Source organism: Capronia coronata (assembly GCF_000585585.1).
Source record: "Capronia coronata CBS 617.96 chromosome Unknown acBCG-supercont1.6, whole genome shotgun sequence".
NCBI classification, from domain to species: Eukaryota; Fungi; Ascomycota; class Eurotiomycetes; order Chaetothyriales; family Herpotrichiellaceae; genus Capronia; species Capronia coronata.
Genome location: NW_006912898.1, coordinates 610464 through 627409, shown reverse-complemented (window position 1 = coordinate 627409; position 16946 = coordinate 610464). Strand labels below are relative to the sequence as shown.

At 52.0% G+C, this 16946-nt stretch overlaps 5 protein-coding genes across 5 annotated transcripts; 3 read left to right on the top strand and 2 right to left on the bottom strand.

Annotated features, from left to right (window-relative positions):
- Positions 1-717: 717 nt before the first annotated feature.
- Positions 718-5697, top strand: A1O1_06895 (IQ domain-containing protein containing GTPase activating protein; the record flags this gene model as incomplete). Its single annotated transcript, XM_007727772.1, has 2 exons — positions 718-4477; positions 4529-5697. 2 exons carry the CDS (start codon positions 718-720, stop codon positions 5695-5697), a joined length of 4929 nt encoding a protein of 1642 aa, XP_007725962.1.
- Positions 5698-6791: 1094 nt separating this feature from the next.
- A1O1_06894 (uncharacterized protein) lies at positions 6792-7028 on the top strand (the record flags this gene model as incomplete). Its single annotated transcript, XM_007727771.1, has 1 exon — positions 6792-7028. The coding sequence occupies one exon, from the start codon at positions 6792-6794 to the stop codon at positions 7026-7028; it is 237 nt and encodes a 78-aa protein (XP_007725961.1).
- A 318-nt stretch (positions 7029-7346) lies between these two features.
- A1O1_06893 (uncharacterized protein) lies at positions 7347-10157 on the top strand (the record flags this gene model as incomplete). The annotated part of the gene is made up of 1 exon (XM_007727770.1): positions 7347-10157. One exon carries the CDS (start codon positions 7347-7349, stop codon positions 10155-10157), a length of 2811 nt encoding a protein of 936 aa, XP_007725960.1.
- Positions 10158-12170: 2013 nt separating this feature from the next.
- On the bottom strand, positions 12171-14065 carry A1O1_06892 (uncharacterized protein; the record flags this gene model as incomplete). Its single annotated transcript, XM_007727769.1, has 4 exons — positions 12171-12483; positions 12541-13019; positions 13077-13780; positions 13834-14065. 4 exons carry the CDS (start codon positions 14063-14065, stop codon positions 12171-12173), a joined length of 1728 nt encoding a protein of 575 aa, XP_007725959.1.
- Positions 14066-15273: 1208 nt separating this feature from the next.
- On the bottom strand, positions 15274-16580 carry A1O1_06891 (mannose-1-phosphate guanyltransferase; the record flags this gene model as incomplete). Its single annotated transcript, XM_007727768.1, has 4 exons — positions 15274-15479; positions 15532-16451; positions 16502-16511; positions 16574-16580. 4 exons carry the CDS (start codon positions 16578-16580, stop codon positions 15274-15276), a joined length of 1143 nt encoding a protein of 380 aa, XP_007725958.1.
- Positions 16581-16946: the final 366 nt, after the last annotated feature.

The following is a 16946-nucleotide window of genomic DNA, read 5'->3' as shown; positions in this document are numbered from 1 at the left end:
ATGATCTAGTAGTGATACAGACTGTACTCGACAATCAGGCTCTGCACAGAGCAAGCGGTGAGTGATGCCCACTGCACACTGCACTGGCACTTCATAGAACGCTCGGCCATTCTTCAGTGACAGTCTCTTTTATTACTACCAGATCTGAGTCGAATATGAACCTGACAAGAGGACAAGGGTGATTCAGATCTGTTATTATTATTAAAACGATGGTAATAGTGATGCTGGCACCCCTGCAATGCCAGTGTTGTGATTGTACCTAGGATGTACTGTGTATGAGCCTATCATCTGTTTTGCCCACCTTAGGTACTACGTTAGATGCTGCCCACTGCCGCTGGTTGGCGCAGGCACACTATCCCTTTCCCGGCCAATGTAAACAGTAGACACTTCAACATAGTAGTAGTACGGTACACAGGACAAGAGACTACCACAATACAAATTGTATTGCACCATTGAGATATTGGGTTGCAAGCCTGGCATACTGGTAGAAGCTTGCACTATCTCTGTTGTCTTCTGTTGTTGTTTAGCACTCAGCAGTCCCAGTCGACTGAAGTGTCTGTCTTTTGCCGCCTCTTTCTGCCACATTACACATCTGCTGCTGCTTCACTTTCCGCTCCATGTCAAGTTGAACGGCGCACACTCGAGTATGCGACCCAAGCCCCGGCCACGATACGAACCAGACCTTTTCTTTCTTGACGCAGTACCCCAGACACCGGGATGTCGCACTACGCCCTTCGTAAAGTGCAAGCAGACAGTCACTACGGCCTGCCTCAGCGGCAACCGTCAACCGCCTCAACAGTGTCCTCTGCCTATTCTGCCGCATCGAGCGCGTATCTTCCTAGTCGGACGAGCACGGTGACCTCGACAAGTTCCAGTCTCTATTCAAAAGGCTCGCCCGGGCACAAGAGGGGGATCAGTGAGGCGGGTGAGATGACTCCAACTCGGACACAGCGCAGCCAGAACAGCGTGGAAAACAGCCCCGACCATGTGTATCGGAACATTCGCCAGAGCTTGAGGCCTCTCCCACAGGCGCCATCTCCAAAAGCAACCTCCACCACCCGAAAGCCCAGTAACCATCATACTCGCTCTCAAACCGTCGACCGCTTTCCCCAAAGCCACTCCGAAGACCCGTTCGTCGACAAACGTGAGAATGAGCATCATGACGAGATGAAACAGTCAATGCCACACCTTGCCCATACTGTTACAAGCCCTCACGCATCCACCTTCAAGGCCCCGGATATACAAGAGCTGCAAAAGTCGTCTACCTCGCATCTGAGAACCCTGTCAAGGTTTGCCCAAGAAGCTGATGCCGAAGAGTTTGGAATTACCGCAAGTGGCCATTCGGTGGTTGGACTACACAATCGGAGACAACTGAAGCGTGCCGATTCTGTGGCGCCAGGTGGTCGCTCGATAGCTAAAAGCTATGGATGGGGTGACAGAAATTGGATGGACAAACAGCGACAGTTTCTGCAGGCCTACGAGTATCTCTGCCATGTTGGCGAGGCAAAAGAATGGATCGAGGACATCATCGGCAAACCGATCCCTCCAGTTGTGGAACTGGAAGAAGCACTGCGCAATGGAGTGACTCTGGCAGAGATTGTCCAAGCTTTCCACCCTGACCAGACGTTGAGGATCTTCCGCCATGCCAAATTGCAGTACAAGCACTCCGACAACATCGTTATGTTCTTTCGATTCCTTGAAGAAGTTGGCCTACCAGACCTGTTCCGATTCGAATTGATTGATCTGTATGAGAAGAAGAACATCCCCAAGGTCATTTATTGCATCCATGCTCTGTCATGGCTTCTCTACCGGAAAGGGATGGTCGACTTTCGGATTGGCAATCTCGTCGGCCAGCTCCAGTTCGAGCATCACGAATTGGAACAGACTCAACGTGGCCTCGACAAGGCAGGCGTTAGTATGCCTAGCTTCTCGGGCATGGGGGCCAGTTTTGGTGCTGAACCGGAGCCCGAACCAGTCGAAACAGAGGAGGAGCGGATTCAACGAGAATTGCAAGAGCAAGAAGCGGCCATCGTGGACTTTCAAAATCAGATACGGGGAGCGGTAGTTCGAATGCGACTGGGGAGCATGATGCAACAGCTGTGGGACTCGGAGGGTTCGTTGATTGAGCTTCAATCCCTCATCCGCGCCGATTGGGCCAGACAAGTTGTCGGCTATCGACTTCATATGCAACGGTTTGCCACCAGGCTCCAAGCCGGAGCTCGAGGCTTTCTAGCGCGTTCCAATCAACGGAGGAGAGAAGCAAACTGGAAGTCCAGCGAGAAGGATGTTCTGAAGCTCCAAAGCCTTTTCAGAGCTGGCAAGGCCCGGGCCGAATCACGGACACTGAGATCACAAGTTCGCAAACATGATGCCGGTATTCGTAACCTTCAAGCCGCCATCCGAGGCGCTCTATCTAGGCGAGACGCTTTCGACCAGTACGAAGCCACAAGGTCAACAGAAAGTGAAGTCGTCTTTTTGCAGGCCAGTGTCAGAGGTATGCTGGTGCGGACCCAACTTCAGAAGGCTCATGCGACTTTGCAGAGACAGACTCAGGCGATTACACAATTCCAAGCTTACTCACGGTCACTACTCACCAGAATCCGCCATGATAAGCTTCTGGACACCCTTCATCAATACTCACCCAAATGGACTGCATTACAAGCTGTAGCCCGAGCCGGTCTGATACGACAGGAGCTGGCAAGCTTGAGGCGGGAACTGAGATCTGCATCAGCATCAGTAGTCGTGTTCCAAGCCATTCTTAGAGGCGCAAACACGAGGGAGGCTTACAGCTCGCTAAGGCTCTCATTGATGAGACAATCAGCAGCGAGCATTCCACTTCAAGCTGCGATCCGAGGTTTTCTGCTACGAGGCAGCCTGGACAAGCAACAGAAGCAGTTGGCCTTGCACGCTCCCAAACTAGTGCATTTACAAGCGCTCTCGCGAGGCGCAATGGTACGGTTGCAGATTGCAGACACACTCAACGAACTGGAAGACAACCAAGAGCCGGTGGTGCGTTTCCAAGCTGTTGCTCGCGCCATGCTGTGTCGGATCGGCGTGGCCGACCTACTCGCAGAGTTGGACGGCCATGAAGAAGCCATCATCGAGCTGCAGGCGCTGATGAGGGCCGCAGCTATCCGAGCCCAGTTCGCGGAGAAAAAGCGCTACTTCAAAGAAAATATGGAAAAGGTGGTCAAGATCCAAAGTGTGGTCCGAGCAAAGATTCAAGGTAAGGCCTACAAGAGCCTGACTACTGGCAAGAATCCACCCGTCGGAACTCTCAAAGGTTTCGTGCACCTCCTGAACGACAGCGACTTCGACTTCGAAGAAGAAATCGAGTTTGAGCGGCTGCGCAAGACCGTGGTCCAACACGTGCGGCAAAACGAGCTTGCTGATCAGTACATCACCCAGCTGGACATCAAGATCGCGCTTCTGGTCAAAAACAAAATCACCTTGGACGAGGTGGTCAAGCATCAGAGACATTTTGGTGGCCACGTCGGGTCACTTCTGCCGAACTCTGATATTGCTTCGAAGGACCCATTCGACCTGAAAGCCCTCAACAAGACGTCACGTCGGAAGCTCGAACATTACCAGGAACTATTCTTCCTGCTCCAAACGCAGCCCCAGTACCTGTCGAGACTGTTTAGGCGTATCAGGGAGCAAGCCACAGCTGAAAAAGAGTGCGATCGTATCAGACACCTCGTCATGGGACTATTTGGCTATGCGCAAAAGCGACGAGAAGAGTACTATCTTGTGAAGCTGATAGTGCGGTCCGTCAAGGAAGAGGTTGATTGCTCGCTGTCTCTGCAAGACTATCTGAGAACCAACTCATTCTCAAACAAGCTCTTTGCGGCTTACAGCAGATCTCCCCGCGACCGCAAATTCCTCCGCGACGTTCTAGGTCCGTTAGTCAAGGAAAACATCATTGACAACGCGACTCTAGACCTGGAAAGCGATCCTCTTCAGATCTATCTGTCCGCCATTAACAATGAGGAGCTGAGAACCGGCCAACGAAGCCAACGAGATCCCAACGTGCCCCGAGAGGTGGCCATCCGCGACCCCGAAACCCGGGCCACGTTCATTGCCCATATGCAAGACCTTCGCGATATCACGGACCAATTTTTCCTGTGTTTGGAAGATTGTCTGCACCGGATGCCGTTTGGAGTCCGGTTTGTCGTGCAGCAGACACAGGAATATCTCCTGGCGCGGTTCCCCGGTGAAGATGGGGAATTTGTGCTTCAACTGGTCGGACAATGGCTCTGGCGCCACTACCTGCTACCTGCGCTGGTGGAGCCCGAGAAATTCGGAGTCGCCGATCGAGCCATGACCCAAGAACAGAAGCGGAATCTGGGGGAGATCGCTAAGGTGTTGAATCAAGCAGCGTCGGGACGAGAATTTGGAGGGGACAATGTCTATCTTCAGCCGTTGAACAACTATATCCGCGAGGCTATTGGGCGGTTCCGGGTGCTCTGGAAGCATGGTAGGCTTGACTCCCGCCATACGATCTTGCATTTTGCTAACATTGTGCCAGTCGTCTCGATTTCAACGGCGGAAGAACATTATGACATTGACGAGTTCAATGACCTGTATGCTAAGACGAAACCGACGCTGTACATCAAAATGTCCGACATCTTCTCGATCCACAAGCTGCTCTCTCAGGAAACCAGCGTCATCTGTCCCAGTCAGGACGATGTTCTTCGCGACATCCTCAGGGAGTTGGGTAGCGTCCAAAGCAACGAAAGCGAGCTTCGGGGGGTGAGCTCCAGCGAAATCAGCCTGACCCTCACGCCCAAATTGCTCAATACCGAGGACCATGACTCGGAAGTCAAAGCTTTGTTCACCGAGACCAAACGTTGTGTGCTCTACATCATTCGTGTGCAGTCCGGCGCCAATCTGCTCGAGATCCTCGTCAAGCCGGTCAGCCAAGAGGATGACGAAAAGTGGGAGGCTTTGGTCCGTGAAGAGCTGGGGCCGGGAAACAAGCGTCACGGCGCGTACACAGATGCCAGCAGCCATCTCGACATCAGCGCACTATCATACCGCGACCTCAAACGGATTGCCCTGGAGAATGTGCTGCAACTCGAATCGTTGGGCCGTCTGACCCGGAACAACCAGTACCAAGATCTTCTCAACGCCATCGCGGTCGACATCCGTACCAAACACCGCCGCCGGCTACAGCGCCAGCGCGAACTGGAAAATGTCCGGACCACCCTGGCCCGGTTGAACGAACAAGCCGTGTATCTCGAGCAACAACTCAAGACGTACAACGACTACATTGAGCAAGCGATGGTGACGCTTCAGAACAAGAAGGGCAAGAAACGGTTCGTCATGCCCTTCACCAAGCAATGGGACCACGAGAGAGAGCTTCAACGCTCCGGACGGTCCTTCAAATTCGGATCCTACAAGTACTCGGCGCGGACCCTGGCGGACAAGGGAGTGCTGGTGCAGTGGCGTGGGTACAACGAACGACAATGGGACCGTGTGGACCTGACCATTTCCTCCAATGAAGTCGGGGTGTTTACCATCGATGGGAGCTCTGGCAACATGATGATCCCGGGAGCGAATGCCCAAGTACCGCTGGACGATCTGCTGCAGGCTCAATTCAACAACACACAATTTCTGGAGTTCTTTGAGGGGGCGCTTCGGGTCAACGTCAACTTGTTCTTGCACCTGATCATGAAGAAATTTTATAATGAATGAATGACGAACCGCAGCATATGCATACATACCAGACAGCAGGGGAGGGAGGAGGTCAGGACCTGTTCGCAGAAGGTACAGCCTTGGGAGGTCGGTCTCCTTTGGAAAAAGAAGTTGGGAGTTGTAAGGTGCTTGGACAAGGTTGTGTGCCTGGACCAAGTGACAGACTTACCTTCTAGTAGTTGAATGATATCTTACAGTAGCTGTCAGTACTGTCTGTATATGATGTAGACTTTCCAGTGGATGACAATTCTGCCGGTATCTTTGTCTGCATGAGCATATCATTCGTCGCACCGAGTCGCTCGTATCCTGCCTGTTGGACAATTGTACCACCACCACTTGAACTTGAACCCTGGTTGACTTGACTCGGCCGGTCATGCAACACCATACCGGGGTCGTCTATGGATGGGCTCTTGCATCTTGCATTGCTTTTATTCTATCGGCAATGGCCCCAAGTGGCGCAGCACAGCAGCCCGTGGAGGAGCCAAAGACTCAGCCTCCGATCCTTCACCGCCAGCTGGCAGCGATTCCCCCTCAAGGCCGCATGAATGGCCCAGCCTACCGCTTCTATGGCCAACGACACGTCAGGTAGCGGTGCAGGAGCCCGGCAAGAAGAACGAAGGTCCTGAGGCCCGTCTATCAACCCAGAGAGCTACTATGGAAGAAAAGGGACAGGAGAAGACTCCAACCTACACTACATTCCACCGCATCAAGTTGGGTCCGGGCAGAGTATCAACCACCTCAGTGACCGACCGATTGAGGTCACCCATGCTTCTTATCCTGTCATATGGGTCTGGTCGGTCCTCTCGTCCTACTACTGACCTAGTGTGGCACCTGAAGCGATCGCATAGGTCCTTACGGCTTTGCTCACTGATGCCATTGTTCAACCAGCCGGTGGCTACCGATCCCATATCCAATCTAGCCCGAGTTCCGTCTCAGCTTAGGTCATATAAACAGATTCCCGCTACACGGATCCTTCTCACCGACCATTCTTCCTCCCGCCGACACTAACAATCCCCGGACCATACGCCGTCCCTTAGGCTCCGCGGAACAAATGTGGGAGAGTTTGTCTACTTAAGCAAGAAAATTCTTTCAAGATGGCGAAGTTGACTGTATCGAGCAATGGCAACCCAGAGATCGTGTCACTGGTACAACATACGGGTCTCGGGGCCTTAAGCGCTCGACGGCAGAGACCGAGGTTGCCTGTCCAGTCTTACAACAATACCGAGTGGGAAGCGAACCGCGCCATCATTACTCATCTCTACTCAGTCGAACGACAACCGTTGGGCGAGGTACGGCGACGGCTCCGCCAGATGGGGTTTCAGGTCAAGTAGGTGGATCTTTCATTGCAAACCTTCACTACCTACTATCTGCCTGTAGAGATGCAAGGGCAGTCAAAAGGACTTGGTGTATTCATGTTCACGGTCGTCTTTGAAGTGAGGTAGGAATGTGTTGTATAAAAGGAACAATGTTTCTGAGGATGGCATGCCAGTCAGGGAGAGTCGCTCCAACAGGTGTCTATCTCGGCGCTCAACCCAGAACCATTCTCCCAGCATCTGAGTCAACTATTCCTGACTGTTTTCTGTAGTGAACGCATGCTACATACCCGCATCCGACGCTGGAAACTCGGTCGCAACCATAAGTTTCCAGAGATGCGTGCGGCAGCACGCCTCCTGGCGGATCATCTTGAGAAACAACATGAGGGAAGCCAACGTGGCAGCATGAGGAGCAGTGGCAGACCTGTCAGCTTTCTCATCAGAGGCGAGGAGATCAGCCATGCCGAGTTTCTGCGTTACTTTCGAAGAAAGAAGATCAATGACCCGGTCAAATGGGTCAAGGAAAATACAACAGAGGATTCCGGCTCGGATGAGGATATCAAATTGCTAGGCGCCGTCACGCCCGAATCGGCCTCTGCAGGGAATGCTGTCCACGATGTGCATGATATTGTGGACCTTGACCAGGCTGAGGTAGAGACCAACCCAGGACGAGGGCAACCGGTACAGGAAGCTGCGGACGTCGTCGATGAGACCCAATGGGATGCATTTCAGGAGGCACCCTCCACGTCGACATTAACGCCAATCCTCTTCAGACCTCAAGCATTCCAAGCTCTAGAGCATTCGAACTACAGCATGGCAACATATATAACCAGCTATACGTCCTCACCACGCTCACTCACGCATGTCGAACCAGCCGTGCACGCATATACCGTCCATGCAGTGTTTGCCTCCAAGATGGCTGACGGCATGGCCCTGCTCGTCCGTCTACCACGACAGACCAGTAAAACAATGTCCCAATCAAGCAGCGAGCAATGCAAAGAGAACAACGACCAACTCCAAGCCCAGACAGCAGCACAAGCATTCGACAATTTCCAACATGCCTTCGAACTGGTCCGTACCATCTTGAGCAACGACCATCCCATGAGCCTGGCATTGATGCTCAGCACGGTTTGCGAACTGGTCAGCCACGCGAACATGCGCACCTCCAACAGCCATGAAGCAGACCAGCAGCCAGGAAACCTTTTCTGGACCATGACAGCCCAACTGCTTCAATATACTCGGGACATGGCGTCCCTTGTACTGGGTAGTGGTCACGCACTGACGACATTTTTCGCACTGTTGGCACAACAATCTTCATTTCTATCACAGTCACTCCATCTTTCTCACTCCAGCAACAACGGTAACGGTAACGGCAGACTACAATCAGAGATGCAATCGAACCTGACAAACCTGATCGTCACGGCTCTCCGAGTTGCTACCGTGCAGTATATTTCCACAACTCCTAGCAGCGGTGGTGCAAACCAAGACTGGAAGACGATGTATCTTCGAGAAAGGTTCTGCGATAGCTTGTACCATTCAGGATCCCCTTTCGCCCCTGAACGCGTCCAGCAGCGCCGTCTTCTTCTCGACGACCAAGAGCGCTTTTATGGTCTTTCCGCGCGCAATGTGCTGTATACGCTGACCAACGTGGCTGATGATGCCCTGGTGGATGGTGACATCGAGGCCGCCATAGGCCATTTCCAGGAAGTGTTGAGCCGCGCAGAGACGTTGACAGACTATGGTCGCGCGAAGACGAGGTTCGCCGCTCTAGAGGGATTGGGGAAATGTTACATGGCTCGGGCAGAGGCAGAGGCAGAAGCAGAAGCAGACAATCAGAGCGACATGGTCGACGACGAATGGGTGATGGATTTCCCAATCGAGGATGAAGACCTACTGGCGCCGCGGTCGATGATACAGGGCCCGGCTCAGGATCCGGTCAATCCGACATCTGGACCGGGCCTGGATGCACAGAGTCAGCCCAACACCGATTTCGGATGGCAAGGTGAAACAGAAGTTCGATTTCGAGCTTCAAATGATATGGAGGCTGAGCTAGCCTTGGATTTGGGCTTGGGTTTGGGCTTCGATTCACAAGTCCCAAATCCCAGCCAAACCGGATGGGAACTGGAACTGGGAGTGGAACAAGATCTTCAGCACAGTGGCAGCGGTGCTCCGACGAAAGAACAGCATGGAGAAGACTATGTCGCACAAGGCTTCAACTTCGTAGATGGATTCCCAGTCGAAGAGGCAACTACGAACGTCCACGACAATGACAATGCCTTTGAGACATGCCAGACACTCTACAACAACGACAACGACATCGGCATCGTCACCGCTGCGCAGCAAGAAACAGCTCCACATCCCGTTTCAGCACCTGTCGACATCAGCAAGCCCGGACTGGAAGCATGCTGTGTTTGTACATGTACTTGTGCATGCCATTCACTATCTCATCCCATTCCCGGCAATACGCATCTCCGGTCCCATTCTCATCCTCAACCTCATTCTCAACCTCGACCAGAACCAGCTGAACCCATGAATTCACAATGGTCAGGTGAAAGTAGCAGCAGCAATGCTGGTACCGGAGCCGTGACGCCATCTACTTCGGCTTCGGCTTCGGCTTCACGGTCATCTTCGTCTTCGAAGTCGTCGTCGAATGGTCCTTATCGACATCCACACCAGCAGCAGCAGCAGCACTATCAATATCAAAATCAAAATCCACACAATAGTCAAGGACTAGATACTGCGCAAGCTACACAGCAGCAGCAGCACTTGTCCAATTTAGTACTCCAGGACCGGGATCCGAACCAGAACCAGAACCAGAACCAGAACCAAGATGAAGGGTCCTATTATCGTCTTCCCTTTCGTCAATCTCAAGTGCACAGAAACCTAGATTCTGAGAAACAGCAACAACAACAGAAACAACAACAGAAACAACACTTACTTCTACTTCAACAACAGCAACAAAAGCAACAAGAACGGAAAACACGACAAGAACAGCCCTTACGTCAAGCACTGACCCATCTCTCCGCCGCCGAAGCAGAAGCACGTATCTGGTTCGACGCGACGAGTCGGCGAACGGCGCGAGTTCGAGTCAAGATCGAGGAGATCCGAGACATACTGGGGGAAACACCTGTGGAAAACCTCAGGTGATTATGGAAAAAGACCAGGAGTCTAGAGATGCAGGAACGAAAATGAGCTACGAATAATGAGATTGATGATTTGAGTCTTTGGAACGAACAATCTGAACACGGGGAATGAAAATAGGTCCATTTGCTTTTTTCCTGCTTCTTTTCTTCTCCTCCTCCTCCTCCTCCTCCTCCTCCTCCTCCTCCTTCTTCTTTTTCCTTTCTTTTTGTAATTATACACGAGGAATGTAAAAAGAACAAACAAGGGAAACTGAAGCCGGAATGAGACTCTGAGGCAGAATCCAAATACGAGATACCGAATGCCGAATACAGTAGGAAGGAGGCAGCATGATGGGCTCAACTTAAGGAACACGCCGTATGCGCCCATGGAATCAGGTATATATATCTGTTTGTATATACCTAACATAGGTATATAGTCTTGTTTCAGTTCTGCCCATTCTACGTACCTAACGTACCTAACTTCAAAAAGTAAAAGTGAAGAAAGCAAGACCCTGAGATCAACACCAAACCATGCTTTTTGGTCATATCAGTCTTCACTCCGGTTCTGGTTCAAGTTCAAAGTTGTTCAGAACATTCAGACCGTTGCATCTTGCGTCGTGCATCCCCTTGTCTTGGGGGTTTGACATTGATATCTCCAAAATCGTCTGAAGACTTGTCACATAACATAGAGGTCCAAGTTTTGCGCTTGAGAAGCAGGCGTCGGGAGTAAGTAAGTAAGGTAGATCAGACACCCAACCCAACCCCCATGCATTATAACCACTACTGACTGACTGACCAGCGTCAGTCATCTAGAACGCCCAATACTTGGCCCAAAATACCCCCAATACCTCCGGACGAGACAATAACTAAGAGGATAGAGGATGTAGCTATTAAGCTAAGCTACCTTTACTCCGCAACAGTGTGCTGAGTCCTGACACTTTTCTTGGACGTGGCATAGAGCAACACGCTCTCCGTTGGGGGAGTCAAACGGCATCTTTTCCACACCTGTAAGTATACGTCCACGTCCACGTATACGTATAGTACACCGATGTGTTTGAGCTGCTGTGAGCGCTTGTCCAACCCCAGAAATCATGCAAATTCAATCCCCAAGACTGTATATTTTCCGGTCTTGTGTGGTTGAACAAAGGAATCTGGTGTATATTGCGGAGGCTCATGTAACTTCCACCCGAAGCAGTGTGCTCCAAAGAGATGATATGCAGAACTGCGATTGATAGGCAGGTGACTGTCTCCAGGACTTAAGTACCTATTCAGCAGGCATTTGGACCAGAAGTGGAGTCTGGTATAGGAAAAATGCTAACCTCACCTCACCAGGTCAAGTGCTGAATGGTTGATAGCTAAAAGCGGCCTCAGGTCGAGCAAATTGCGTGTGTGTCTTATATCGAATTGGTGGATGATGGATCCTCTTAGAGAAGGCTGGGTCCTTCAAGGGGCGCGTCCCTAACCTCGCTGACCGGAGCCATCTGCACCGAGTCTCTCCCGCCTTTTTCATATGATGGACAAATGAACGATGCGACAGCGTACATGGTGAGTGGTTGTGGTTTGTTGCCATGTGGTCTCACCTCCACGGAAACCATTCTCCGCTTGTACGAAGATTTCAGTGCTGGTCGTCGGAGGAATGCGCTACTTGCCCATGACTTCCCAGATAGTTGGATGTGTTGGCCATTACACCAGTGATTGAGTAGCATCGGAGAAAGGGTGCCGGCCTCCAGTCTTGATCGCGCCTCCAACAGCTTGCTGAAGGATATATAATTCCCATCCCAAGCTCAGCGCGACGCCGGAAAGGGACAGCCCTGGCCACAAACAGGATGCAACATGGTAGCATTGCTGGCTGTTCTAAGCAAGTCCTAGTTGTAGGGGCGGCGAAAAGCTAACGCGTGGACGGAATTGTTGACAACCGGGTCCTTCGCCCACGTCCTCGCTGTGGCGGTGAGACTTGCATTTGTTCATCCCAACAGGAGTGCGGCGCCGAATCAACAGTGCAGGATGTATATTCTGCCGGAAGATCTCCCGATTGAACTCAAGTCACCCATCCGAAGTCCGGCCAGCCGAACGATGAAAGTGGATCTGACGAATCAAGCGACCACATCGTGAAGTCAGGGCCGGTCTCATCGAATGGTTGACTGTTGGGGAGCTCGAAAAGAGACTCTGACTCTGGGAGAATCTGTCCAATGACTTCCAAAGCTCGCATGGCCAGAGGATTGTCAACAAAAGTTGTCCGCAAGAGCAAGCGTGTCGTCTCGATATCCCGTCTCAAATTAGTTGCTTCGGCCGACTGTGGATCGGCTCGGATCCAAACACATGGGATCAAGGCGGCATGAAACAAGAAATATCTGCACATCGGCCAGTCAGTGTTTGCATTCGAAAGACAGAAAAGGATGACCACCTACAGACAATACCACCCGGCGAGCCGGGTAAGCGGGTATTGACGAACATATTCCTCCACGGATTCGATGGTGAGATGGGCGCTGCTCAAGCAGAGTTGTCTGCACTCTTCCTCCTCGGCACTAGGCCTCTGAGAAGCCTGCGGGTCTGACTTCTCAATGGCGCAGCGAAGCAGGATAGGTCTGAAGATGATGATTTTGAAGTTCCAGTAGCGCCACCATAATTTTGAACGGGCCAGAAGATACCAATGATCGGACACAGGTGATTGGTGACCGGGCTGGAAGTAGGAGGGGACTTTGACTGCCCAAGTTTCCAGCACTTTGTTGAAGGTTAATGCTTCCTCCACCGAGACAGGAGTGGCCCATAGCAGTCGGTTTGAGAAGTTGTTGGCCAGCAAGTGTAGCTCCGATTGTGCGCGGAGGCCGGAGTAGATCGTTGGTTCGGAAACTTCGCCTGGTATCTCTGTCGTATGAGGTGTCAAGAGCTGGTATGATCAGTCAAGAGCGGCAGCCAGCAAGTTGCAACGGACAAGGACACTTACACTGTCATGAACATTGAGAACGTGCTTGACATCGATTGCCTCTCTCTCCGGGAGGAGAACAGTCCTGCCAAAGGTGACGGAAGCACCACTGTCGAAAATGAAAAGTCCCCACCATAGTCGCCTTCGCATCTCACGCTGCAGCAGGCTGATGTTCCAAGCTGGCAATTCTCGATGCAACCCGAGGCTGAGTGCCATTCGGACAGCAACCCCAAGATAGTTCCACCCGGTATTGGGCTTGTTGCGTTTCTGGACAAAGTTACTGATAAGGACCAATGCTTGTACTAACGACAGACTAGCCATCTCAAAAATGGACTGGTCCTGCCAGAAAGAGCTGGCCTTGCGGTAGAAGAACTCTTCCAGGTCGGAATGGCCAGCACCCAAATTCCAAGCCCCAAGGGCAATGATGGTGTAGTAAAGCATATTCCATGCCTGTCCCTTTGGCTTGGGGATGAGTTCGGAATACTGAGCTCTGAAAGTAGCCTCATGCACGAAGGGATAGGAAGTGTGGTAATAAGTAAAGTATGCATCCAGCATCTGACTTATCATTTGATGGGAAACGAGGGAGTCTGGCATTTGTACGAGGGTTGGCCGCCTTTCATGAGCCTCGATCAGGCGGCGAACCTCTCGTGGTAAGACCGGGTGTTTGGGCGATCGGTTCGTCCAGTGAAGGATAGATCGCAGAAAAACTACCCCTGAAGTCGAGCCTGAATCCGATCAGCTTCGCACCATAAGTAGCTATCGTCAGCCGTAGTCATACCCAGATAACCGACGCCTTCGGGTTCAACTGATAAAGCAGCCATACCATCTGCGATGTCATCGATGTCGGCTGTCTGTTCCTTCCAGTCGAAGCCATCGGCTTCATCTGGTAAGGCTTCAGACAGCTCATCTGCCCGATCGGTGGCAGCGAGGGGCGGAGTCGCAAGGTCCCATTCGGCCTTGGAGACGATGGTGGAATCCAGCGCATTTTCAATGTCAACGTCGGGAAGCATTTGAGCGAAGAGAGTCTCGAGTTTTCGGAGACGACGTTCGACACTCGTCAAATAGCTAGAGATGGTCAGCTATATCAAGCAGGATATGTGAATCTCCACCGCGCACACTCGAGTCAATGGTGAGCGAAGAGGCCGAGCGCTGTAGCGGCACTCTCTGCCGTTTGAGACGCATGTCTTGCACGCAGGTCGATCTTTGGAACACTGGAGCGAGTCAGCAGGTGAAGCGCCTATGACGAAGGACCAGGCTGAGCACCTTCTCCTTGCGGCTTCGACAGAAATTACACTGGACGGGCATTAGCTGGTTTGATTGCGCATGTATAGAAGTAGAGCGAACGTACAGCGAGTCCGGTCGTGGCGGACTTCCTATCCATCACGACTTACGCCAATGCTTCTCCGGTAGAGGTGGAAAAGACATGAGCCGCCAGCGAGCTTAGAGAGTGCTATCCAATGTCATAGTATTACACGGTCGAGGAATGTCATGAAGATGAACGTGGAGATTGAAATATCCAAGAGACTCGGACTGTACAGACAATCCCATCATAGCAAGTCGCATGTCTCTTCCCAGGAAATGCTGCGATGTGGATATGATGCCAAGCAGTGTCATGTGGATGATCAACCCTAACCATATTGAGCTAGAGCCGTCAGCCTTGTAAAGCGGCGATCACGACAGGTATCGACATCAAGGGGCACAATGTGAGCCCACTGTTGGTGAGACAGTGAACACTGTGGCTCTGCAGTCCGATGTTTACTTTCAATGAACAGGGCCGCTATACGCTTTTTGTGTGAATGCATCGTATTTCCATAGCCTGGTGAGGCTCAGCCTCGCGAGCTTGGCTGGCTATCAAGAGAACCATTTTGTTCTGATCATGGCACGCTTTATCCGGCCACTGTACGCTTGCCATAATTCACACAACCAAGTCGTGCCTTGCGAAATCAAGCATGCATGAGGCTTGTTCCCTCCCGCACGGTCATAGTCTGGTACCATCCATCCCACTCAGGGCCATTAAATTTGCAGACTGCAGAAACTCCCGGCAAACCCATGTCTTTTCCCGCCACAAAAACTCCAGTTTGATCGAATTCGCCGTGTCTGCATGCCGTTGGATGACATGTAAAAGTAATAAAGACATGAAACAGAAAGTGGTGGATATCACTTATTGGGTGGAAGAAGAGTGTTGAGCCGATTAGGAACAAGTCGAAGAGAAGGTAGTTTACATGATGATGGACGGCACTGCGATGGAGTTAGCTTGGTCATTGGGCAGATGCAGAGGTGGCTTACCCTCGACGTTGGCCTTGATGCTCTTATGAGGGAGGACACTCCCGCCGTTGACGTAGATCTCGTCGCCGATGGAAACATCATCACCGAGGACGGTGACGTTCTCCAAGCGGGCCCAGCGGCCAACTGTAGATCGCCAGCCTTTTCGCAGTGTCAGTCAAGCACTTGTCCTCCAAACAACAGCACTACTCACCAACAATGGTCGATTTCACCCAAGCATGGTCCTTGACCTTGCTATCCTCCAGAAGCACACATCTCTGAAGCCGGACACCGTCACCAACGACGCAGCCTGGTCCAATAGTGACATTGGGGCCAATGCGGCAGTTCTTGCCAATCTTTGCGGTTGGGTCGACCAGGACGTTTCCGCCGTAGACATATGGCTCGCTGTGGGGCACGAGGGCCTTGGGGTTGTGCTTGGCCAGAGAAGAGAGGTAGAGACAAGTGCCGCTCAAGAAGTCCTTGGGCTGACCGACATCCATCCAGAACCCTTCAAGATCGAAGGAGTGCAGTTGGCCGTCCTTGCAAATGGCTGGGAAGGTCTCTTGCTCGATGGAGGTGGGGCGGAGTTCGATTCTGTTGAGCACGGAGGGGTTAAGGATGTAGATGCCGGCGTTGATGCGGTTGCCGACGAATTCGACGGGCTTCTCGACGAAGCGGTCAATGCGGGAGGGGTGGTTAGGTTTGTGGACAATGACACCGTATTTGCTGGGTTCTTCCACCTTGGTCACGACAATGGTACCCTCGTCCCCATGGGAGGCATGGAATTCGGCCAGTTGCTTAAATGGGTATTCGCAAATGACATCGGAGTTGAGGACGAAGAAAGGGGTGTCGTCCTTGCCCAGAACTTTTTCGGCCAGCTTCAAGGGGCCAGCAGTGCCGAGGGGTTCGGACTCGACGGAGAATGTGATCTTGACGTTGTACATTTCCTCATACTTCTTCAGAGCGGCGGTCATGACATCTGGACGGTAGTTGACGGCAAGGACAATGTCGGTAACACCGGCAGCAGCAAGAGCCTCGACTTGATGCAGGATCATAGGACGGTTGGCAAACTCGACCAGGGGTTTAGGGAGGGTGAGTGTGAGCGGTCGCAATCTGGTGCCGAAGCCACCAACGCTGGAGGAGGGTCAGTTGTGCACAAGCGAGAGGAGGAGGCCGGAGCGTACAGAATGAGGGCTGTGGGAGACAAGTTAGCACGACTGCTGGAATAAAGAGATGGAAGTTGTGGTGTGACTTACCCTTCATCTTGAGATAGTTGTGTATTAAGGAGACGCGATAGAGTGTGAAAGGGTGTATGTAGTATCAAAGGTGTCGCGGTGTGAGAATGGGAATGTTCAAGGCGTTGTAGAACGAGTGAAATGTAGCTTCGAGACTACTGTAAAGCAAAAGAGTCGAAGATGGTCAAAGAGCAAAAGGGGAAGAGAACAGATGGACGTGGCGGGATGGAGTGGGATGGCTATATGAAGCCGATTCAGTCTAGAGTAGCAGAGTAGTACAGAGAGTAAGGGGGTGGAGAGAAGATTGAAGGGGCGCATGCTGCGTGCTGGTGGCAGTCAAGTCTGTACAAGGTGCGCAGTCCACCGCCCACAACTTACCCGCAGCCCACTGCAG